This window comes from Toxoplasma gondii, chromosome II (genome assembly GCF_000006565.2).
Source record: "Toxoplasma gondii ME49 chromosome II, whole genome shotgun sequence".
Taxonomy (NCBI): Eukaryota; Apicomplexa; class Conoidasida; order Eucoccidiorida; family Sarcocystidae; genus Toxoplasma; species Toxoplasma gondii.
Window position 1 is genome coordinate 1,000,027 of NC_031469.1, and position 21,129 is coordinate 1,021,155.

General features: G+C 53.7%; 5 protein-coding genes across 5 annotated transcripts; 2 read left to right on the forward strand and 3 right to left on the reverse strand.

Moving 5' to 3' along the window:
- Positions 1 to 2,744: 2,744 nt before the first annotated feature.
- Positions 2,745 to 3,029, reverse strand: TGME49_222260 (hypothetical protein; the record flags this gene model as incomplete). Its single annotated transcript, XM_018779962.1, has 1 exon — positions 2,745 to 3,029. One exon carries the CDS (start codon positions 3,027 to 3,029, stop codon positions 2,745 to 2,747), a length of 285 nt encoding a protein of 94 aa, XP_018638310.1.
- Positions 3,030 to 4,746: 1,717 nt separating this feature from the next.
- Positions 4,747 to 8,600, forward strand: TGME49_222270 (hypothetical protein). The gene is made up of 5 exons (XM_002370005.2): positions 4,747 to 6,316; positions 6,751 to 6,813; positions 7,082 to 7,165; positions 7,519 to 7,642; positions 7,975 to 8,600. The coding sequence occupies exons 1-5, from the start codon at positions 5,456 to 5,458 to the stop codon at positions 8,004 to 8,006; spliced, it is 1,164 nt and encodes a 387-aa protein (XP_002370046.1). The 5' UTR covers positions 4,747 to 5,455; the 3' UTR covers positions 8,007 to 8,600.
- TGME49_222280 (hypothetical protein) lies at positions 8,223 to 11,012 on the reverse strand. The gene is made up of 2 exons (XM_002370006.2): positions 10,199 to 11,012; positions 8,223 to 9,610 (listed from the first exon to the last, which is right to left on the reverse strand). Exons 1-2 carry the CDS (start codon positions 10,638 to 10,640, stop codon positions 9,276 to 9,278), a joined length of 777 nt encoding a protein of 258 aa, XP_002370047.1. The 5' UTR covers positions 10,641 to 11,012; the 3' UTR covers positions 8,223 to 9,275.
- A 158-nt stretch (positions 11,013 to 11,170) lies between these two features.
- TGME49_222290 (LSM domain-containing protein) lies at positions 11,171 to 13,977 on the forward strand. Its single transcript, XM_018779963.1, has 2 exons — positions 11,171 to 12,689; positions 13,126 to 13,977. The coding sequence occupies exons 1-2, from the start codon at positions 12,246 to 12,248 to the stop codon at positions 13,195 to 13,197; spliced, it is 516 nt and encodes a 171-aa protein (XP_018638311.1). The 5' UTR covers positions 11,171 to 12,245; the 3' UTR covers positions 13,198 to 13,977.
- Positions 13,978 to 14,344: 367 nt separating this feature from the next.
- TGME49_222300 (hypothetical protein) lies at positions 14,345 to 21,077 on the reverse strand. Its single transcript, XM_002370008.2, has 3 exons — positions 17,461 to 21,077; positions 16,433 to 16,859; positions 14,345 to 15,698 (listed from the first exon to the last, which is right to left on the reverse strand). Exons 1-3 carry the CDS (start codon positions 20,421 to 20,423, stop codon positions 14,658 to 14,660), a joined length of 4,431 nt encoding a protein of 1,476 aa, XP_002370049.1. The 5' UTR covers positions 20,424 to 21,077; the 3' UTR covers positions 14,345 to 14,657.
- Positions 21,078 to 21,129: the final 52 nt, after the last annotated feature.

A 21,129-nucleotide genomic window follows, 5' to 3' on the forward strand; every position in this document is an offset into this window, starting at 1 on the left:
TTCTTCTCGGCGCGTCGTTGCGGGCATGCCTTAACTGCTGGCCAAGCAAACTGCGCTCACGTAGAGGAGGACTCCAGAACACTCTACGCAACGCCGTTGCAGGCGAGCTGAAGCGTTCGCGGCGCATGCAACGGGCGACTGGAGAAAAGAGAGGGAAGGAAACACGGAGGATCTCGCAGAGTTCCTGCCTCTATCTTGTTAAGGGAACTGTCGAGCGTTCGACGAGAAATACAGCCTCCCGCATGTTGCCGTTTAGAGAGAGAAGCTGAAACGATGATGCACTTGAGACGCAAAACGCAGGCTCGAAAGGAACCGACAAGACGCTGGACCGGTGAGAAAATCGGAAAAGAGTTGACGACGGACACACAAACTTGTTTGAAGGAGAAAATTGGAGAGTTTCGCGTCGACCAGTGGCGCAGCAGCCCACTCAGAATTCGTGGACAAAAACGATTGGAAGTTTACGTCAAAAAATTCGTTTTCTTATTTAAAAGAACGGGCGCAAAGCGAGAGACTCGCGACCAGAAAACATGCGACACACGTCAATCAAGTCGAAGTGGGACAAACCGGAAGGGAGGACAGGCAGTCAGCCGAGAGTTTCGATTCGCAAAAGAAAGCAGGTCTTTAAGGGCAGAAACCGGACAAGAAACGCACGGCTATTTCCACCGAAAAAACTCGAACTCTACTCAAAGAGGAGATTGCCAGACAAGAAAAACAGCGGTGTGCATGCGACCTCTACGACTCAACCCGAAAAACGCGCCTTTCTCCGAGTTCTGTTTTCCCTTGAAGTAGCTGCGTGTTCCGAAGGGAAAAACAGAGAGAGGCTGTCAATCAGAAACGCACACTTTCCATTAGGAAACTCACAAGACACGCTAGCGTCGTGGAGCAAGACTTGAAAAACGCATGCATGCGAGAGTGTCGACCAGTTTTCGACGGCTCTGGACATGCACTCCAAAGAAGACAACCCTGTTTATTCACAGCAATTACAGCTGAATCCGGAAACGCTTGACAACAAAGAAATCATGGTCCCTGGAGAACAACGCCGATGTGTGTGCACCAGTGTGGGCATGACAGAGTGAATGTTCACTGACACACGTCTCCAGTAAATGTGCAGTCGGTTAGTAGTTAAGGTGCCACCAACATGCCACTGAACAATCAATAGGGAGGAAACTTATTTGATTGGCATAACCGCATCGAAGACTGACGGCAATGTCACGTCTGCGTTTCACACTGGGTACCTTTTAATGTTACCTTGTCGCAGGCCACCGGAGCGCAGGTAATCTGCTAGGGAACTCCGTCCAAGGGAATCAATCGCATGTAACCTCTCACTTGTACGCGTATGTGTGTAGTCTGGAGCCCCCAAGGTGGGCGCGTTAACCCATGATTCGAAGTGACTTTTACCGGGGGAATCCATCGTGAAAAAAGGACTGCTTCATGCGTGTCAGAAGACTTGAAGACTTCTTGAGTGAGTCGCATTTCGCGCGTAAGGTCCGGACGCACTTTTTTATTTTGTCACAGAAATCCGCATTTCACCTGAAAAACGGTTTCCCTATTTACAGGTCGGTGAAAATTCTGACACTTCTTAGGCACATCTCATTTGAGATAGAACGTACGCAGGCGTCTGCAGTGTGAAGCTGTCTTCTGTACCGGTTTTCAAGCAATCAGCTGCATCAACCTAGTTTCCATTATGCATGTCACAGGCAGAGAAAGCTGTTCGCGTCGTGGAACAGAGTTTGGGGCGTCAAGAGCCGGTGTTGCAACGGTGTCAGTGATTCTTGAAGAAAGAGCGAAGAGGCCAAACAAAGTGTCTCTTTCCTTTGTTTCAGTGAGAAACGTAAAAGCATCTCTATCTCGACTCCGAGGGCGGGAGGGGGTAATGGAAAGGAATCACTAGAAGGCAAAAGACGCAGAGTGGTATCTCGTGACATACGCGGGAGACTGTTTTGACTAAACCATACACAGCTCGAACTCAAATGCTGGGTAGATTCTTTAGTTTGTCTGCCTGAAGAACAACCCTGGACATCCTCCGACCATGTATCACAACGGTTTCGCTTTTCTGACATCCCCATGACTCTGAGACTGGCAACGTTCAAGCTGCAGCAAAACTCTGCGAAAAGACCTTGTGAAGGCGGAATCTCCGGAAGCTGGCAAGGCGGGTATCCCGAACGTATGCATCTACAGTCAGTGTGGACATGTTCAATAGAGATGGTGTTACAAACTGGTTTACTGGCACTGCGTCATCTTGTGAGACGACCAATCTATTTAAGTGACATGGACTTCGAGCGTTCGGCAAAGCTTCTGCTTCGCGAGTGGCTTCAGGCCATGGAAAGAGCCAGGGCATTCTGCAGTGACTTGAAGGTGGTATCTAATCCAAAATAGAGTTTTCTGAGCTTCGGGAACGCTGGGCTCCAACAGTGCGGCTAATGAATCTGGTTCGGGTGGATCTAGACTGCAAAAGTCAGAGTTTTCTAGTGCTGTTTGAGAGGGAGATTGGCGAGCCTCAAGTGTAGACTTCATTGCGTACAAGACCTGGTACAGTGTTAAAAGTGTCGGACTTAACAGTGACGCATGCAGAACGCGGTGACTCGTGAAAGCACCTGTGAACACGGCACTGCGGTATTTGTTTTCCCCGTGGCCATCTGACTCCAGCGGCACAAGTGGCGGGAGTTTTCAAAGACAGGAGATTGGTCACTTATTTCCGGTTCCAATCGCCGTGGCAGCTGCATCCTTTGCTTTCCCGGACTTCATCACACCGGACTGGAATATTCCGTGTCTTTCAGCACCGCTTTGAGAACGATGAGGACGCCCCAGACGAGAGCCCAGATCCATCCAACGATAGGCAGGAGAAGTTGGAGGACTCCAATCATCATGTTGGAGACGTCGTTCTCAATGAAACCGAGAATGATGACGCCGAGGCCGAAGACGAAGCAATTTAGCAATCCGAGGAAACCGTACGCGACCCTGTCTTTCGAACTTGGAGGCTCCGGCACCCTCAGGTGCAGTGCACGCTGCCCGACCTCGCTCAAAGACATTTTGATAAAGCAAAAATTCACACAAACCCGCGAGGTGAAACTCCGAAACGTTCACGGACTGCAACAGATCAACTTGCCAAGTGTGGAGAGACAAACAGAGAGAAAGACAGAGATGACAAGCTGCTCTGACGCGGGCAGTGGCTTCGGGGTTGTCAGGCGAACTGAGACTCGCACACCGCTCAAAGGGGAGACCGTGAAAACACGGACACGAAGGTGTGTCTGTTCTTGCTAACATGCTTCCGAGACACGGCAGCTTTGGCCTGTCTGCGGCCAATGCTTGCTTCTCGGTTCGGGCGTTCATGCGGATGTCAGTGAGCTGCGCTTGTTACGTTCGGAACATGAACATGTGTACAACGACTCTTGCCTGGCAATCACCGATACGGTGACGGTTTGCTGTCGGTCCAACAGAAATGCTTCTGTCTGTTTGTCGGAAACGGGAAAAGAGCGAACAGAGATTTCGTTCAAGACTTTTCACGAAACAACGGGGGAACAACCCCCACGTACCCGTGTGTGTGGCACAGAGAAACACGCTGCCTTTCGAGGGAACGCGGAGGGAGTGAATAACGCGAAGCTTTGGATTCAAGCAGGGAAAAAAACCTCCACGCAGTTGACTGGCAGAGCGACACACGTTTTATCTGGAAATGCGATTTTTGTGATTCATTCGGAGTCAAGGAAGCCTAGACATCGCGGCCTTGCGTGAGTGGAGTGCACTCGAGAGGCTTGCACAGAAGGTCTCTTGCTCGCTTCACGTAGAATCGAGATTTCGTAGCAAAACAGAAAAGGTAGAAAACCCCCTAGACGATTCTATGACGAGGCAAAAGGCACTAAGGGTTGTGTCGAATGCGCAAGAAGCACTCTCTTCGCCTTTATAGCCCGTTAAACGCCACAACGATGACTCAAGAAGAGCGAAGACGACTCTAGGTTTACCTCTAATGTCGCAGCTTGTCTTCCACGTTTTCTGTCTGCTATGGAAACATCGAGTTCCAAAGTGGAGAATCCCTCTTCCCCCGTGCTTTCCTCTTGTCAGGTGTGTACGACTCCTGGCGCTCGGACGACACTCTTTTCCGTTTTGTGTTCCATCACACGAATGGAAATGCATGCGTCTACACGGATTTCTGTGGCCTCCGGCACGCCTGTGCCATTTTCCTGCAGTCATCCTATTCGCTGTCCTCAGCATCTGTCCAGCTGTTGTGCCGGAGGCAAAAACTCTGTCTTAGATTTTTGGCCCATTATCTTTACAGCTCTCATGGTAGCATTTATGTTACCCGTTCTGCCAGGAGGATTCTTAAGGTTCTATTGGATTTACATGCCAATACAGAATCCTGTGACTCTATTTACTCGTGATTGTGTATTATAATCCAAGTACAGTTTGCATCTACCTGACGCCTCAGTTTACGCAGAGCTGCAGTTTACCAGGACGCAAGTCGGCATAATCAAAAGCTTGGTGGCCACTGGGTCACCGCAAACTGCCTTCATTCGACTTCGTACCGAGTCTCAGCGCGCATGGACACCCTAAAAAAGTCTCCCTTCTCTGAAAAACGGACTCTCGGTGTATGCACACCCATGCCGCCGGCGTCAGCCTTCCGGGACTGGGACGTCTAAAATAGTTGAAGCTCCCCCGATGGATCCAACGCTATCCCTCGAACTGTGTCTTTTCATTGCTGACAATTGACGCACGTGCATTCGGAGCTCGACTCTCAAGGTGGTTCGAGGCCAAAGAGGGATGCGGTGAAGCGCGCGTAGAGAGGTACACACATCCCCTGACTGGAGAATCTGAAGACAACCAGACAACAGTGAGAGTGAAATGTACACCAAGAAGTATACACATACTCTAAAAAAATTCGGTTGCCGTTGCTATAACTCGAAAGGCCGAAATTCATAAAGACAAGACAAATTCCAAATGCGGAGTACTTTCCAGCTTTGGCGGAAGCCCGATTCTTCGGTCGCGCTGGTCAACCCTGTCTCGCCTCCTCGCTTCCTGTCTTCGATTTCAGAGACATGTCGGGCGTTGCATGGAAGAAAAAAACCTCACTTTTCGACGCAAAGATCGTTTGCGCAAATGCATCACGTGGTGTGTGTGGACCGCAAAGCCAAGAGGGCTTCGTTTCCCTGAAACCGATTGCACTGCATGGCCGCATGCACACTGTGCAACTGTCTCGTCGCCTCCTCTCCGCCCAGACCCCCCTTTTCTCGCAGGCACTGAGGCGGAGGTCGCGTTTTTTTTCGAGACCCCTTTTTAAGTTGTTTTCGTTGACCGCGACACATTAGCAGGGCTTTTCAATTTTTTTCCTCGTCTTCTACTCGAAGCTCGTCGTTTCGCCTCACCTCGCTCCGGTGTCTTGACACCTGTGCCGCCGGGTCTGTGTGAGTTGAACTCACACCGGCCTGCTGTGTCTCTTGTCTCCCGCGTTTCACCCTCGACGCAAATGGCGGGCGTTTTTTTCCGCTTTTCCTTCTCGGCCTTCCCCGCGAGGCTTCTCTGTGCCTCCGTCTCTCGCCTCTGCATCTTGTCTGCCTGCAGTCCTCTCCTCTCTGGGCTAGTCGTCTCTCTCCTCCTCACTGCCGCATGCGCCTTCCAGTTCCAGTCCTTCGTCCCCGGCGTGAGGCCTGCCCCCCTGAGTTCGAGGCTCGCCACCAGCGCCTACATTTCCACTCCGCCGGTGCCGTCGCTGCCTCGCCTGTCGTCCTCGACGCATGGCCTCGGAGTTTCAGAGCAGAAGAGCTCTGCGTCGAAAAGCTCTTTCCATGAAGACAGAATACTCGCGACTGTCCCCCCCGGCCTTGCATCCCTCGCATCTGCTCCCAGCGAGATTAACGGCTGCCTCCGGAGCCCCGCTCTAGGCGCCGCCCCGGGGTGTACAGACACCGGAAACGACGCCGAGGCGACCCCGCTGGCGATGACTCTCCGGTCCTACCTGCGGTGTCACATGTCGCTGCTCTCGGACACCTCGCCTGCCTTTAACAACGGAAACTTGATGTTTCTTTTTCGCGCTGCGGACGCCCACGACCGTCTTCTCTCGCCTCTGGAACTCCACACGAACGTCCACCACCTTCCTGGCGCGGACGCCGCGCGAGTTATGGTGGCTCTGGAGCCCGAGGCTCTGGAGGCCGCGGGCGCGCAAGCCGACTCGGGTGTCCAGACAGCACAGACCCAGAACTTCCCCCGCGAGCTCCTCAAGTTCGAAGTCCGCCGCCTTCACAGACTTCTCCAGTTTGCATGCGCGGGACAACTTCGGGGGGAATTCCTCAGCAGGGCTTCTACCAAAGTCATGCTCGACCTCTTTCAGGTACAAGAGAACAGGCGGGGCGCAACGATCTCCAGGTGGAACTCTATATGTATGGAGATATGTATATCGATGTATATATGTATCTATGCCTGTATGTATGCCTTTATATATATATATATATATATATATGTAACTGTATGTGTGTGTGTCTTTGAATGCATATGCACATATATATATATATATATATATATATATGTATGTATATATATATATATATATATGTATATATATGTATATATGTATATGTGGAGATAGGTGTCCGTAGGTGTTGCTGTGCTCTCTCTCTATCGCATGATGCATCGTTCTGTTCAAGAGACCTCGCGGAACTTCCCTGGGAGTTAGACCAGCTGGGGTGGACATACCCCGAAAGACTGAAGCACGAACGAGATAGAGCCTCACTCGTTTGGTTTCTCCGCATTGACGTTTTTTCTCAGGAAGCAGACCTCCCGCTTTCGACCGTCCTCGACGCGTTCACTGAGATGAGCAAGTTCTACGAGGTGCGTGTCTTTCAAGGAAAGAACAAAAAGAAGTGCAGGACAGCACTTGTGCAGATCTCCAACTCACCAAGTCGAGTCTCGAAGACACGATGAGTCGCCTCTCGGTTGTGTGTATAAGTGCTTGCGGTTCTTGCGCCTGGACTGCCCTTGCGTTGCCTGCTGGCTTCGCGGAAACCCGCACTGCTTCTCTGTCTGTCTTCGCCTCTGCGCGGCTCTGCCGATCTGCCTCACCGGCTTGCATGCGGTTGTCCTTCGGGTGTATCTACAGAAGAAGATGCCGGCCGAGGTCTTCAAGACGCACTTCAAGCCTTCCCTTGATGCGCTTGTCTCCCAGCTGCTCGACATTCAGAAGGTGAATTTCCTCAGACACAAAGCTCCTCGAAGGCTCTATGGAGGCTCTTTCCTAATTTTTCAGAACAACAGCATCGCCCCTGGTCTCAAAACAAAGGACTGAGGACTCGACTTCTCATCTCCTCACAGAGAGATGCCCACAAAGCACCATGCCCCCTTCTTTCGCTTCCGCGTGTCTCCTCAAAAAAACAGTGCAAACATATATATATATATATTTATGTATTTGCATGCATATATGCGTATACAGGCATACGCGTAGGGACGCTTTTGAGGCCGGTGCTGTGCGCATGTGTACTTCCTCATATGTATATGAGTGCATGCGCCTGCGAGTGGCATGTTGTGTCTGCCTTTCAGGAATATGTCGCGGAAGAGAAGAGCCCTCGCCCGGTTTTAAGTGAAGTCACTTTCGAGCCTGAGCCTGACAGTCGCACGCTGACTCCGCTTCTCGTGGACATCACCACCATGGGCGACAAATTGCGTAAGTGGATTTCTGGGAACTCAGGCGCCTGGTTCGTCGCTCCTTGCCGTTCAAGGTGAAAATACGACTCTATATACACAGTCATATTTTCACACTTGCGTCTGTGTATCTGTAGATAAGATCCTCGGGCCGAACTCTGTATACATATCTGTCTCTATCTATATACATATATGTATGGATCTACGATACTTGGGCAGATTTATCTCTGTATCTATTTATCAACGCCTGGATAGGATATTCGGGCAGAACCACTTATATATATATATATATATATAGCTACTTGTTTGGTATTTGTTTGGTCGTTACTATGTCTCGCTTTTTTCTGCATGCAGCGGGAGTTGCAGCGTGGAACAAGAAGGCGTGAGACGGCCAAAGACCGTCTCTGAAGTGTCACCGCAGGCCTGTTCCGCTGGCGGGACCTCAGAGAGAAGCCGAGAGAAACGCATGTCTGCGTGGTGACCAAACTTGAAACTCCATCGGAATTCCGCAGCTTAGAAGCAGGGATGCTGGTTCTTCTGTGAGACCCGGGAAAAACCGTTTCGGCGAAACCTCGTTTCTGCAAATGGAAAAAACTCAAACTTTTCTGAAAAAAAGACCTTCCCGGTCAAGGGTCTCAGCGATGTCGGCCCGCAGAGTCGCACTCACACTCGGGCGTACAGACACCTCGTCGTTTACCGCTTTACAGATAGCCTTCGTTTCTTCCCACAGGTGCTGTACAGAGCCTCCTCCCGGACCTCGTCCACTTACAGCCGCTCAGCTGTACAGACGTTTTTCGTGACATCCAGCCCCGTTCTTTCACACAGGCAGAGGCTGCCTTTAGGAGAACGTTGATATGTACGTACACCCCGGTCAAAACGGAGCTTTCAAGCAGAAAGATCCTGTAAAAACTTTGTACGACAACGTACATGGCAGAGGTTATGTGCGCAGATACCCGGACACCCGTCTTGATACACAGATACACTTTGATCCGTATATACATAGAATCCATACACCTAGATCTCTCACTATATGCTTGTCTCTGTCGCTCTCTCTTTATCCACCGGCAGGTGCGCTGGGATAGAACGAGAAGCTGCGTCTACCTTGTTACACTCGTGGAGACCTGGATTTTCCTTGCGAAACGCAGGCGGCTTGTGTGTCCAGTGCTGCGCAGTTGATTCTCGAGAGGAGACTCGCCGTACGGGACGCAGTCACCTCGGCCCGGAGGCGGGCGAGACCAAGCTTATATTCGGAGACAACGAGGAGCCTCAGAAGTGGCGAGCCACAGCGCGTTTGATCAGTCGGTTTCATGAAGATTTTCTGCCCCACAAAGGAACTGCTCATACAGCCAGACGTGGAAGACACTTGGCACACAACAGACGCCCCCCGATGAAGGCGCGTAAAAAGGACCTTTTTAAATGATGTCCCTACAAACTGATATACCGTACGTCCACCTGCAAACCTGTCTCCTCGACTTCACACAGCGGCGAACGAGACGTTCGTCCGAACTCGCGAACATTCCCAAAAAAGCGCAGACATAAAGTGAAACCCAGATCTAATAAACTCTACGCACTCAGTTGCACGCACACATCGGTATTGATATAAACGGATAAAATGCGCCTGCGTAAGCGACACTGGAAGTAAAGGTTGCTGTCAGTTAACTTCCACTTTTACCAGGCTTGTTGGCATCCTCCGCGTTCCAACGAAGTGGGCGTTTGCTCTCGACCTCGATCGCAGAACAGAGGCGACGTGAGAGAGCTCCAAGCGGAAGAGCTGCGACTGTCGCTTGCTTCTCAGTTCGCACAGAGTCGAGGAAAGCTTGCAGACTCTCTAGAGACGCTTCGACATGCGGCAAGAGCCTGGACTGGACAGACACTTCAAGCGCTGCCAGCTTCGGATTCGAAATCTTCACAGAAATGGACTCCGGCCTCTGCGAATCCTCAGAGGAGACAGTTCCTCCCAGGTGCTCTTTGACGCTCTCGGTTGCGTCCTCTGACGAACACGCAAGGCACCGACAGAGGTGAAAATATCAGGAAAGCATCGTGCCACAACAGTTTCTCTCGAGACCAAAGAAGGAATACTCAAGGTCCATCCTTTCATATATATATATATATATATATATATATTCGAATTTATATATATATGTATATATGTATGTATATATTTGTTTGACTGTGTGGGCAGCACGAGACTGAGTGGTTCATTTTTGACGGTGTACATACAAAGGTGCGGAACGGCGAACAAGCTGTGTCGCGACTGTGGTGTATGTACAGCTACGTGAATAGATATGCATCTCGAAACGAAGTTCACTAAAAGGAGACGCTTTCAGACAAACATCCGATTCGCCCTTCACCGTTCCTCTTGGTGTCTTTTCTTCTCTCGTTCTTCTTCCATTCCAACAGTGGAGCCTTTTTCCCTCCTTGGTGCTTGGAAAAAACGCGAGATATCCACTGTCTCGACGACAGCGCAGTCTTCCCCTCCACATTTTGCAGCGTTATTTAGGAACCCAACTCCGTCTTCAGCGCCGATTCCCGGCGCTCCGTTGATAAGCCGACTGGTCACATGTCCATCGGCGCCTACCGGCTACGCGCCGCACGCGTGTCTCGACGGCGGCGAGGAGGCTGCTGGCCCACTCCCTGAGGTTCTCCTCGCTCTCCTCCAGGCAGAGCGCTTGCTGAAAGTCTGGGCTGTACGTATACCCGGGCGCAGAGTTCTGCGAGGAGGCTGAGGGACAATGCGAAAGGCTCTGTGGACGTCGACTTCGTACCGCAGAACTGTCCGTTCCTGGGGGGGAAGAGTCTCTCCATGCAGGAGCAGGCGAGTCAGAAACGGCTGGAGACGCGAAGAAAGGTCCTGCGAGGTCCGCCGCAGTCTCTCTCAGAATAGGCGTCTCCTCGGCAGCATCCGGAGCAGCGCCGAAGGTGGGCGCGTAGAGAGAAGAAAACGGAGACAGGGCCGCAGGCGGCGGGGATGAAGCGCAGCTAGGCGAGTTTGAGGCCTGCGAAGCGTTCCTCCACGTCATCGCAGACGGCAGGGCGAGTTGCGAGACACCAAGAGAAGAGAGGTCGAACGGGAGACGCGGCTCGAAAGGGAAGATGAGCTGCCGGACGAAGAGTGAGCGAGGAGAGACCCAGAAAAAGAGTGAAGAAGAAAGATGGCCAAGAAGATGACAACGAGGAAGAAAGGAGACCCAGAAGAAGAGAAAGAAGAGGAAGAGGAACGGAATAAAGGGGATCCGAGAAAGAAGGACGAGGAAAGGAAGGACGATGAAGAAGAAAGAGGGTGAACAGAGATATCACGCATCCGACAAATGTGTACTTTTATATTTTTTTCGGAACCCCTGTTCTTCAACCAAGAAAAGTGGAACAGCCTCGGAAACGGAAAGAGGTAACAGAAGAGACACACAACGTTGGGATCCCCTGGAAACTCCCCTGGCGCAGAAGTGACAATGGCTGGCGCATGCAGAGATTTTTTTTCGTTTCGGGACCGACCTTTGCTCTCGCACGTTGGTCCACCTCGACGGTTTTCGGTCGGAGAAATCTTTTTCTCTTTCTTCTCTTTAGCTTTCCTGACACACAAGAGAGGAAATCTCGTAGGGGTCGTCCTTGCTCCGCGATTCCGCCCGTCGTCTGTCAACCGAGTCTGTCGCGTATCCCGGTTTTTTTCGTCTTTCTTCTTCCGGCCTCAAGTCTCTCGTCTTTCTTCAGGAAAACGCTTCTTCGGCCTCCAACTCGGAAGCCCCGCCGCCATCACTCCCGCTTCTCCACGGTCGGTGTACAGACAGCTCAGGATCGCTCCTGCTCGCGGTATCGGTACTCTACACACGCTGCGTCTACTCCCGTTTCTCAACTCCAGAAGACCAGTCGTTGCTTCGCCGTTCACGGGGGCGTTCCGCTGGCGTCTCTCGGTAGAGAAGAAAGCCGAAAAGTCGGAGAGGGCGCCGCGAAAGCCAGGCTTTCGGAGCACTGAGGTCGAGAAGTCTCAACCCGACCAGGAGAGGGATGTAGGCGGAAACGCCTTTCTTCGAGAAGGGAGTAGTTTCATCACCTGTGTCTGCATGGTCTTTGCGAGTCGCTCGGGAGGGAGCACCTCCTATCTTGACCTTTCTTCCGTATTACCTTGCAACTGGCCTGTAGATTTTCTTCTCTGCCTCCTGGGCTCTTCTCGACCTACTTCTGTCGCGTCTTCACCTATCTGTGTGCGTCCTTTCAATTGGTGCTCGCTGGCTCCTCCCTGACAAATCCATTCTCCCTCTCCTCGCTCTCTTGTTCTCTCTCTTCTCTTTCGTCTTCTTTTCTCTATCTCCACCCGACGGGTGAATCCGGCCCTGCTCTTTGCTGTCTCTGTCCCTCTGCGGCCATCCATGTTCCGCTGTCTGAGCATGGTGTCTGCAACAAGTTGTTTTTTTTTGTCTGAGAGTCTCTCTGAAGCTCACCTCGTAAGGCGCGTCTTCTCGCTCCGAGGACCCGTTCGCTGTCCTCTGCTCACGGATCAGCGCCTTTTCCCTGACCAGTGATTCCGCCGCTACGTTCGAAGGCCTCGGCGAACTCCTGTCAGGAGTCGCTGCTGAAAATGTTCTTCTGGACTGGAAATAACAGCTGAAGAGTTCGCATGCACCAAGGCGGAAATGACTCTTTCAGAGGCAACTCGCGAGGCGCCCAACGGCGTGTCTCCTGCCTTCAACGGCGAGGGCCTCCCGGAGACGAACTCGCCTCCGCATGCAGTCTTGCCTTCGCCTGCAGGTGACAGTGGAGAGGGCAGCCCGCGGAACTCGGGGATGCCGAACTGGATCACAGCGTTGGAGGAGGAACTCGACAAGAAGCTGCTGGTGGTTCTTCGAGACGGAAGAAAGCTGATTGGATATCTACGCACCTTCGACCAGTTCGGGAACCTCGTCCTAGAGGGTACGGTCCAGAGAATGGTTGTCGACAACGCGTACGCAGACCTCTACCTGGGCTGCATGATTGTTCGAGGCGACAACATGATCCTCTTCGGCGCTGTCGATGACTCTCGCGCTTCGCCGCTCGAACCCAAGCCTCTTTGCGACATCCTCGCAGCCAGACAAGCCGAGGTACACTTGTCGACACAAGGCATCAGACCTTCTCTCTCACATCCAAAACGATACAGTCATCAAAATCATATATTTATGTATATATATAATATGTATAGATATATGTCTATATATTTGTATATATATATATATATATTTACATGTGGGGAGGAAGTCATGTGGTTGTGTCGGATGATTCGCAGGGCTCCCCATGAATGTATATGTCGGTGTATAGATTTGTTTAGATGAATATTTATGCGCGCTTTTGTGTAGAGAGGTAGTCGTGCGTTTGAGTCTGCGTCTGAACGCTGAATGGAGGCAGGGATGGTCTTCCTGCTGAGATGGAGTCGCGTGTACGTCCCGTTTTCAGGGTGTCCAGGCGGATGTCCACATTTGTGGAGCGATGTTGTGTGTGGAAGATGAGTGAAGTTGTTGTGCCGAGTTTATGTTTTTTCAGGAGGAGCAGGAGCGGCAGAAGCGCGGTGGCCATCGAGCGTGGCTGGACAGACAGCTGGGCGAGGACTGGTGACGACTGGACGCGCTGGCGCTCGACTGAAGGCTTCAAAGTCTCTCCGGCTCGAAAGACTCCCAGGCGTGTATCTCCCAGATTCCGCGTCTCGCCTGTTTTCTTTGCTTTCTCTCGCGGTGGACGGGTCGCGGGGTATCTACACCTGTACCGCCAGTCGTCATCGTGTTGTGTCCATGTTGGAAACCTACAATGAGGACGCAGTTTATCGCAGAGTCTGAGATGCACGTGAACAAACAGATCGCGTTTTTCTTGGCTGAGACGGAGTTCATTTCGAGGGCCGTTTTCTCATGGTACACGCAGTTTCTCTTCCTCAGAAATGCCGCAACGCTGGCAGAAGAAGCACAGGTGGCGAGAGCAGCAGAGCTTCGCCTGCGTTTCTCTTCTGCCTGTTCTGCTTTTGTTGACTCTCCACGTCCGCTTCGTTTCGCGACAGGATTTTCGTTTCTCCTGTTCTTTCCTGAACGCACCAGTCCCGACCGTCGTCCTGTCTCGAGGCCGTTCTCAGCTCTTCTCCAGCTTTTTCTCCTGCGCGTACAGTGAAGAGTTCAAACAGCCTCTGAGTCCTTTGGACGGAAGCGCGTCCGATTCCCAGTTCGGCTGTACATACACCGCACGGCGGTCTTTCGGTTTGGGGGTCGCTTGTCAGAGTGCCTCGCTTTCAAAACAAGCGCGTGTTCGTTTTTCGCTGCGCAGTGGCAACGCGACTCGCGTCGGATAACTGCGACGTTTTAATGTTAACCTACTACAGACCATGGGAGCGAAGATAATGTAATATGCACCTCCGTTCATGGAAATCAAAAGAGCGGCGGACTGAGACAGGACCTTCCAACTGTCTCGACACCGCTCCTGCTGTCTGCTGGACAGTCCTGGCCCTACCTCTTCAGGAAAAGCAGCACAGCAGGTGTGGACTTATTTCACAGACGCTCTCTTTGTTCCACTACGTAATCAAGCTGTCCTGTTCTTACTCGTTTTGGAGACAGTTTGCCCGCAGCTGAGGTGTCTAGACAGCTCGCTGTGTCGAGACACCCGACTCAGCGAGTGTGTACTTCGCACCCGTTTGCTTAGAAAAGAATTCGTTCGCGACAGAAAAACGCGATGTAGACGAATTAGGCGCGACAGCTGTCGAGCTGCTAAACTCTTTTGCATCGCTCGACTCTCTGGATTCGTTCTGAGTGCGAAGACACGTCCCACGGTTTCTTTGCGAGGCGATTTGACAAGCGCATGCAGTTCTGTTTGGGTGGTTCTCTAAACGGCCAACGAGGTCCTGTGGCTTTGGCACACTGGCGACTGGAGAGCGAAGGACGGCAGTCCCGAGGAGAGAAAATAGGCAAGCAGGAAGGTGCAGAACAGCAGAAACAGGATACAGAAGAAAGCCTGAATCTGAACCGGAGAATCCCAAAGAAAGACTGCCTTGACAGTTCAGCACACAGGGCCTAATCACTGGCCCTTCGTTTTGCTCTCTACTCGGCTTGCCAGCTCATGTCCCCGTACACCCCAAGCGACTCTGCCTGTGTCTCCGCGTTCTGTCTGTCGCCTCTGGTTTCTTCGGTTTTTCCCTCCTCAGTACCGTCCTGTCCTTCAGTCTCTGCACTCTCTGACGCCTCTCGGTTGTTCACTCGCGCAGCGTCTGCGTTGACTTTTTCCTTCTCTTTGTCGCCACCGCTCGACGCTTCAGCTGAAGACACAAATCCTTTCTTCGCCCCTCGCTTGCGCCTTCCCTTGATCTCCAACTCTTCAGTCCCTCCCCCAACGCTCTTTCCTCCTTCCTCCGTAGCTGGCGCTTCTACAGAGACAGAAGACAGAGAAGAAGCTTCAAAAGAGGAACGAGAAGAAGCTTCAGAAGAAGCCTCAGAGGAAGACTCAGAAGAAGGCTCAGAGGAAGACTCAGAAGAAGGCTCAGAGGAAGACTCAGAAGAAGACAGAGAAGAAGCTTCCGAGGAAGCTTCAGAAGAAGAGAGAGAAGAGGTGTAAGAGAGGGATTCATAAACACTACCATTCTGGTTACTGTCAGTGGATTTCTTTGGCAAGAAGACAGAAACATGCATCTCGTCAGATGTGTCTGGCCCGGAAGTTGTTCTGTCTTCCAAACTATCACTTGAGGAAACTGTTTCCCCGTGTTCTTCCTCTTTCGTCGCCTGTTCCGCTTTCTCTTCTTCTCCGTCTGGCGTCTCTCTCTCTGGATCTCCCCGAAGGAGAAGAACATCTCGTTGCTCCTCTTCTCTCTCTGCAACTGCTGCACTCTCCTCCCCTCTCTTCTCACCTTCCTGCTCGAGGCCTTCTGTCACGGGTGGCTCGGGTGTACGTACACCTGCGGACTGAGTGGGGCTGTCGCCGCGCGCCAGAGCTCCCTCGACGTCGCTCACCTCCTGGCGCATCTGCTCAGCTAGCCACCGCTTGTGCGAGAGGAAACGGAATCTGTAGACGGGGTGCTGGGTCACGAACGAGATGTACCTCTGTGTGAAGAATACATGCTTCGCCACCAACAAGGGCAGCGCGAGAGTCTGCAGAGAGACAGACGAAATGCGGGGGAAAAATAAAGGTGAAAACACGCAGAGACCACAAAGGCGCGGCGAGACCAAAGCCAGAGAGGCTGACGCGCAGGTCGAGGGACGCAACCGAGACAGGAAGAAAGCCTGGGAAACGCAGATCTTCCGCGTCTCCAAGAAGTCCGCGACGACGGCCTCTGGCGTCCCTCCTCGTCGTCAGAGAAGCGGAGCCGATGTCACTCTCTGCGCTTCTGCACTCCTTCGGAGGACGTCGGAGAGCGTAGAGAAAAACGCACGCACTCCCCCGCGGGCGGCAAATCTCGAGAAGAGGAAGCGACATCTCAACGTGTGATACAGTGGACTCAGAGACCCTTTGAATTCTTGATTTCTTCTTTCTTCCCGATCTAAACCAGCCTCTTCAGACATGCTCTTGCTGGAGTCTCCAGACTGCACCGCTTGTGCTCAAAAAGCCGCGACATCCTCTGTGCAGAGTCCGCACTGATAGATATAGAGAACACAGCGAGACTGCGTACGGCGACCGCCACAGTTGTGGTGTACACAGCTCGTGTCTCTGGGCTTTGTCGTCCGTTCTGGATAACATGGAGACCCAGATCTTGCGATCACCGTTCGAACGTTGCCAGCGCTTGTTCTGCTGAGCCGAAAGACTCGACTCGAGACAACTGAAGAGACACAGCAACAACGCTACCTCTCGCCACCGAGAAGCCGGGGTGTGCCAAACGTTCTCTTACCGGGTGTTGTGCGAGGTCGATGCCGTACACGCGCTGTACGTACAGCCGCCAGTCGTCTTCGATTCCAACAAAGTCCGCGTCGTCTTCTCTGCCTCCGGCTGCCATCTCTCCGCTTGCTTCTCCGTTGTCTCGTCTCGCTGCGCTGTCGGTCGCCGCCCCAAGATCACCTTTCTCTCTCGTGTCTTCTTCGGCTTCTGCCTCTGTTTCGTTTGCCGTCCCGACAGGCGAGACGGACGGGGATTTGCGATTGTCCGGTTCCCTCTCTTCTTCGAAAGAGGCGACTTGGGGCAGGCTTCCTGCACCTGCGACGCGCCGCGGAAGGCGATAAAAGCGGTGAAGTACGTGATCCTTCCATAGGGTGAAGAGGACGTTCCGCAGCTGGAAACGATTGAAGTAGACGAACGCTCGCGCCATCCACGAGAAGGAACTGACACAGAGAGACACACCCGAAGACGCGAGATCCATGCGAGAGCGCACCCCAGCGAACCGCGGGGTCTCAGGTCCCGGAACGAAGACGAAGCAAGCGAAAGACGGAGACGGACGGCGAAGAGACAGAAAACAATAACAACGCGGAAACACAAAAAACTGCATTCGCTCCCGAACACAGCGACAGTCAAACTCCACAGGGACACACCCCACGAATCTATGCACCCTTTCCGCCACAGAAACAAAGACATATATACATATATATATATATATACATATATATATATATGTATATTCAACGGCTGATCTGTGATACAATCGGCGACCTCATCCTGGCATATATATATATATATATATATATATATATATATACATCTACGCATACCGTACACACATCTCGACATACATATACACATATAGGCATAGATAGATCAATAGAAAGACAGATCGAGACAGAGAGATAGTTAGATATAGGTAATCAGAGGGAGAGATATGGAGGACGATCGTCTCTCTCTTTCCAACTCCCGATATATGGAGATGGTCGTGTGCCTGAGTGTGAATTGAAGGGAGGGGCATCGCGACAACAGAGTGTGTCTTTGTACTTGAGGGGGAGGTTGTGCCGGCGAAGCGCTGCGTCGAGGGAGATCTTTCGTTTGATTCTCGAGGCCAGAGCTCGCTGAATTTGTTCCGCCTGTGCATGCACCTGCGGCAGCCGCGGATCGTTCCTGTACTTCTCGACAGCCTCTTTGTACACTGCTTGGAAGGAGAACCACTGAGAGCCGGTCTTAGCCGCGTGCGAGTCTCTCTCGTTCACACCCGTAGAGCCTTTCGTTGCATCCCTCGTTGTGTCCTCTTTTTCGCCGGAAGGTATCTCCGTCAAGGTATCTCCAGATGCCTCCTTCTCCTCGCTGGGAAGCTCTCTGTCCATGTGGGGTGCGCTTCGCGACGCTCTCTCGTCTCTCTCCTCCTGACCTGGAGGCGAGGCGGTGCCTTCGTTGTGCGATGAGAGCGCGGAGGCGTTTTCGAAATCTTCTTGCGTCGCTTCCTCGAGGAGCAGTCGTCGTCGCATGGACTCGTCGATGAGATCTCCGAGAGCAGCGTCGTCCAGTGAGAGGTCCAGTTGGGTGTCCATCTCCTGTCTCAGTTGCCGCGCGAGTGAGGGGTGTCTGTTCCCGTCCCTGCCGTCGCTCTCGGATATTTTAGGATCTCCTTTTTTCTCGTCTTCACTTTCTTCTTCGTCGCGGCGCTCGTAGAGCAACAAACCGACGTCCATCGAGCGCACGAGCGGGGGGATGCGGACGGGGAAGAAGCGCCGGTCGTCGACCTCCTGTCTCAGCGCGTCTGTCTCTACGAACCGCCTTTCGCCGTCGATGACCCCCGCGGCGAAGGGCAAGGCACCCCAGCGCCTGTGAGACCAGCCGCGGGCCTGGCGCCTCGGAAAGAATTGCGGCCTCTGGAAAAGCGACGCGAGTTTCGCACCCTTTCCGCGGCGCCCAGAGGCGCGTCCCCACTTCGAGAAGAGGCCGAGCGAACCGCGAGTCGCGAACGGAAAAACGGCCTCGCCAGGAGACACCTCTGGGAAGAACAGACTTGACTCGCCTCTGCGGTCGACGGCCGGAATATCCTCGACAGGCTCACGCCGGAACGCCCAACTCGCCGAGTCTCCCCGACTCCGCCTCGCCTCCTGCCAGTCTTCCGCTGCGTCGACAGCAGTCACAAATCCGCCCTCGTCTTCCAACACCTCGTCTCCCAGGTGTACAGACACCTCGTGGGGACCGTGGCCATGCAGGGTCCGCGGCCTGGAAGCTGCGCCTCGCAGGGCGTCGCGACCGCGGCTCGGCCGGGCTCTCGGCGAGCGCCAAAAGTCCGAAAACATTCCGTAGGACGGCCGAGAAACTGCGCGAGTGTCCATCCACTCGGCGGCCTCCGAGGGGTCCAGCGGGGCGTCCCGGCGCTCTCGCGATGGCGGATTTTCCACCTCCAGTCTTCGGCGATCCCCGGGAGGCCGCGCGCCGACGCCACGGCGACGCGGCTCACGCGCATGCGGCAGAAAGCCCGCAGACGAGAAGTCGTCTCGGTCTCTCCGGTGCCAGTCGCCACCTCTGCCGGAGGCGACGTTTCCGGTGTCTTTCGAAGGCAAAGAAAACTCGTCGTTGAGGCCTTCGCGCCCTCGCGAAGCGCCGAAAAAGGCGAGAGGCGGCTCTCCCTCGACGTCGGAGGCCGCCGGACTTCCAGCTTCAATGTCGGAATCCTCGGGTGTAGTTCCACCCGAAAGCGAGGCTCCGGACTCGGGGCCGTCAATCAGCCTAGGGCGGGGGCGCCCGACGACGGGAACCGAGGCGTTCTCTCCTGTCTCGCGTGCATGTGCGGAGCCCAACGAGCTGGCGGCGCTTCTGTCAAAGCCTCTGCTTCCTCTCACTTCTTCTCTGCCCGTCCACCCTCGCGCGCGAGGAAGAGGCAGCCTGCCGCGAAGCTCGCGAGAGCGAGGCCAGCCATGCGCCGAAAGGAGAGGCCCCGGTCTCAACGCCTCGTCTCCACTCTGCAGAGCCGACGCCCGCGGCATACGGCGCGCTTGTCGGCGAAATCTGCCGGCTGTGCGCGATGCGAAAGACGCGTCCTCAGGTGTACGTACACCCGACGAGAAGAGGGGCGACGGCGCCAGGTCGTTTACGCCGGAGTCCTCGGTGTCGCGAGCCGCCATGTCGGGAAAACTCTGGAAGTCTTCGCCTTCTTCAAAGAGCGAGTTGCCCGTCTTCCCCCAGTCGCGGTGCGCGTTATCCGGCGAACGCGCAAAGGCAGGAAGAGAGGAGGACGACCTCTCATCAGATCCGAGTGCGAGAGGAAAGGGCAAAGAGCTGCGGCGCGTGTCTGGTTCTGGGCGAGACTTGGAAGCCGCGTCGGCGCAGGAAGAGGCAGGACAGCAACCGGCAGACCCAGGCAGAGAAGAAGCTGCGCGAGGAGACGGAGCAGAAGATACGTGAGGAGACAGAGAGGAGACTCCGAGGGTGTGTCTGTCTCCGCCAGGAGAGAAATGAGGAGACGCCGAGTTGTGAGACGTCCGCTTCAGTCCAGGACTCAGAAATGCAGTCGCTGGAGACGAAGACCCGGCAGGCGACGAAGCAAGAGAAGGGCAACGCGAGGGAGTGCAGGCGAAAGAAGGCGAAGAGCAGTCACACGAAGAACCGTTTTCTGAGTTGAGAGCAGAGGGAGACCCGCCAGAGGCACCGCGAGAAGCAGTGACATTCGAAGAAGGAAGACTTGACGCGCGCAACGAGGCCTCCGAGGGGGGAAGCAGAGCAGAGGACTGCGGCAGAGACGAGAGAGAGACACAGACGGAGGCAGACGCACCGGGGCCTGAAAGACGTTCGACGGAAATGGAAGTTCGAGAGGGCGTCCCCACTCGCACCGCGAGAGCCTCGACGCAGAGAGGCCCCGGGTGCGGCTTTCCCTCCTGGGAGAGAGACACGTATCTCCCCACAAAGCAGCAAAGGAGAGACAGCACGACGAAGGCACCGCCTCGCCGCCTCCGTCCCCCTCGCCGCGCGACTGGAAGTCTCCCCGCCATCCGAAAGAGACAGATCGCGAACCTTCTTTCTCTTCGCCCAGAAGCGATGCGGGAGAGGGACGGAAAGCAGATCAAAGGGGGAAGAGAAGCAAGTCAAGGAGGAAAGCGAAGTTGGTCAAAGAAGGAAGAGAAGCTGAGAAGAAAGGCCCAGCAGGCCGAGGCGAAGACACACAGGGAAAAAGGAAGAAAGTACTTTACGGATGTACATGGCCAGTATCAGCGAAGGAGAGGACCAAGACAGGGAGGGACTGACAGAGGAAGAAAAAAGACAGAGAGAAACAACGAACGAAACAGACAAAGAAGGAGAGAAGCAGACAGAGAGGACGCAGAGGCCAGAGGAGTCTCGTGTGGACGAGACAGGCGAGACGGGAGACAGAGGCTCGCTGGTCGTCCAGAGCCCCTGCGAGTCTTCAAGTTTGAATTTACCAGTTCGGCGGATAAGAATGGCAGACACAGAAAACCGACGAGCGGAGAGGTTCCAAGAAAAGGATAGCGGCTGGGAGAAAAGGAGCGACGAAAAAAAGCGAGATGAAGAAGTGCAGTTTCCCCTGAGGTTGAGTGCACACTGGGGGCGCCGGAGGCGGTATGGGCATGAGAGGAGAAGGTCGAAGCCTCCAAGAAAGTTCTTTTCAAAGCCCCGAATCTGCATCGAAGCCACACACAAAGTGACGGCATTCGCCGGCGTTTTTTCTCGCTTTTTCCAGAG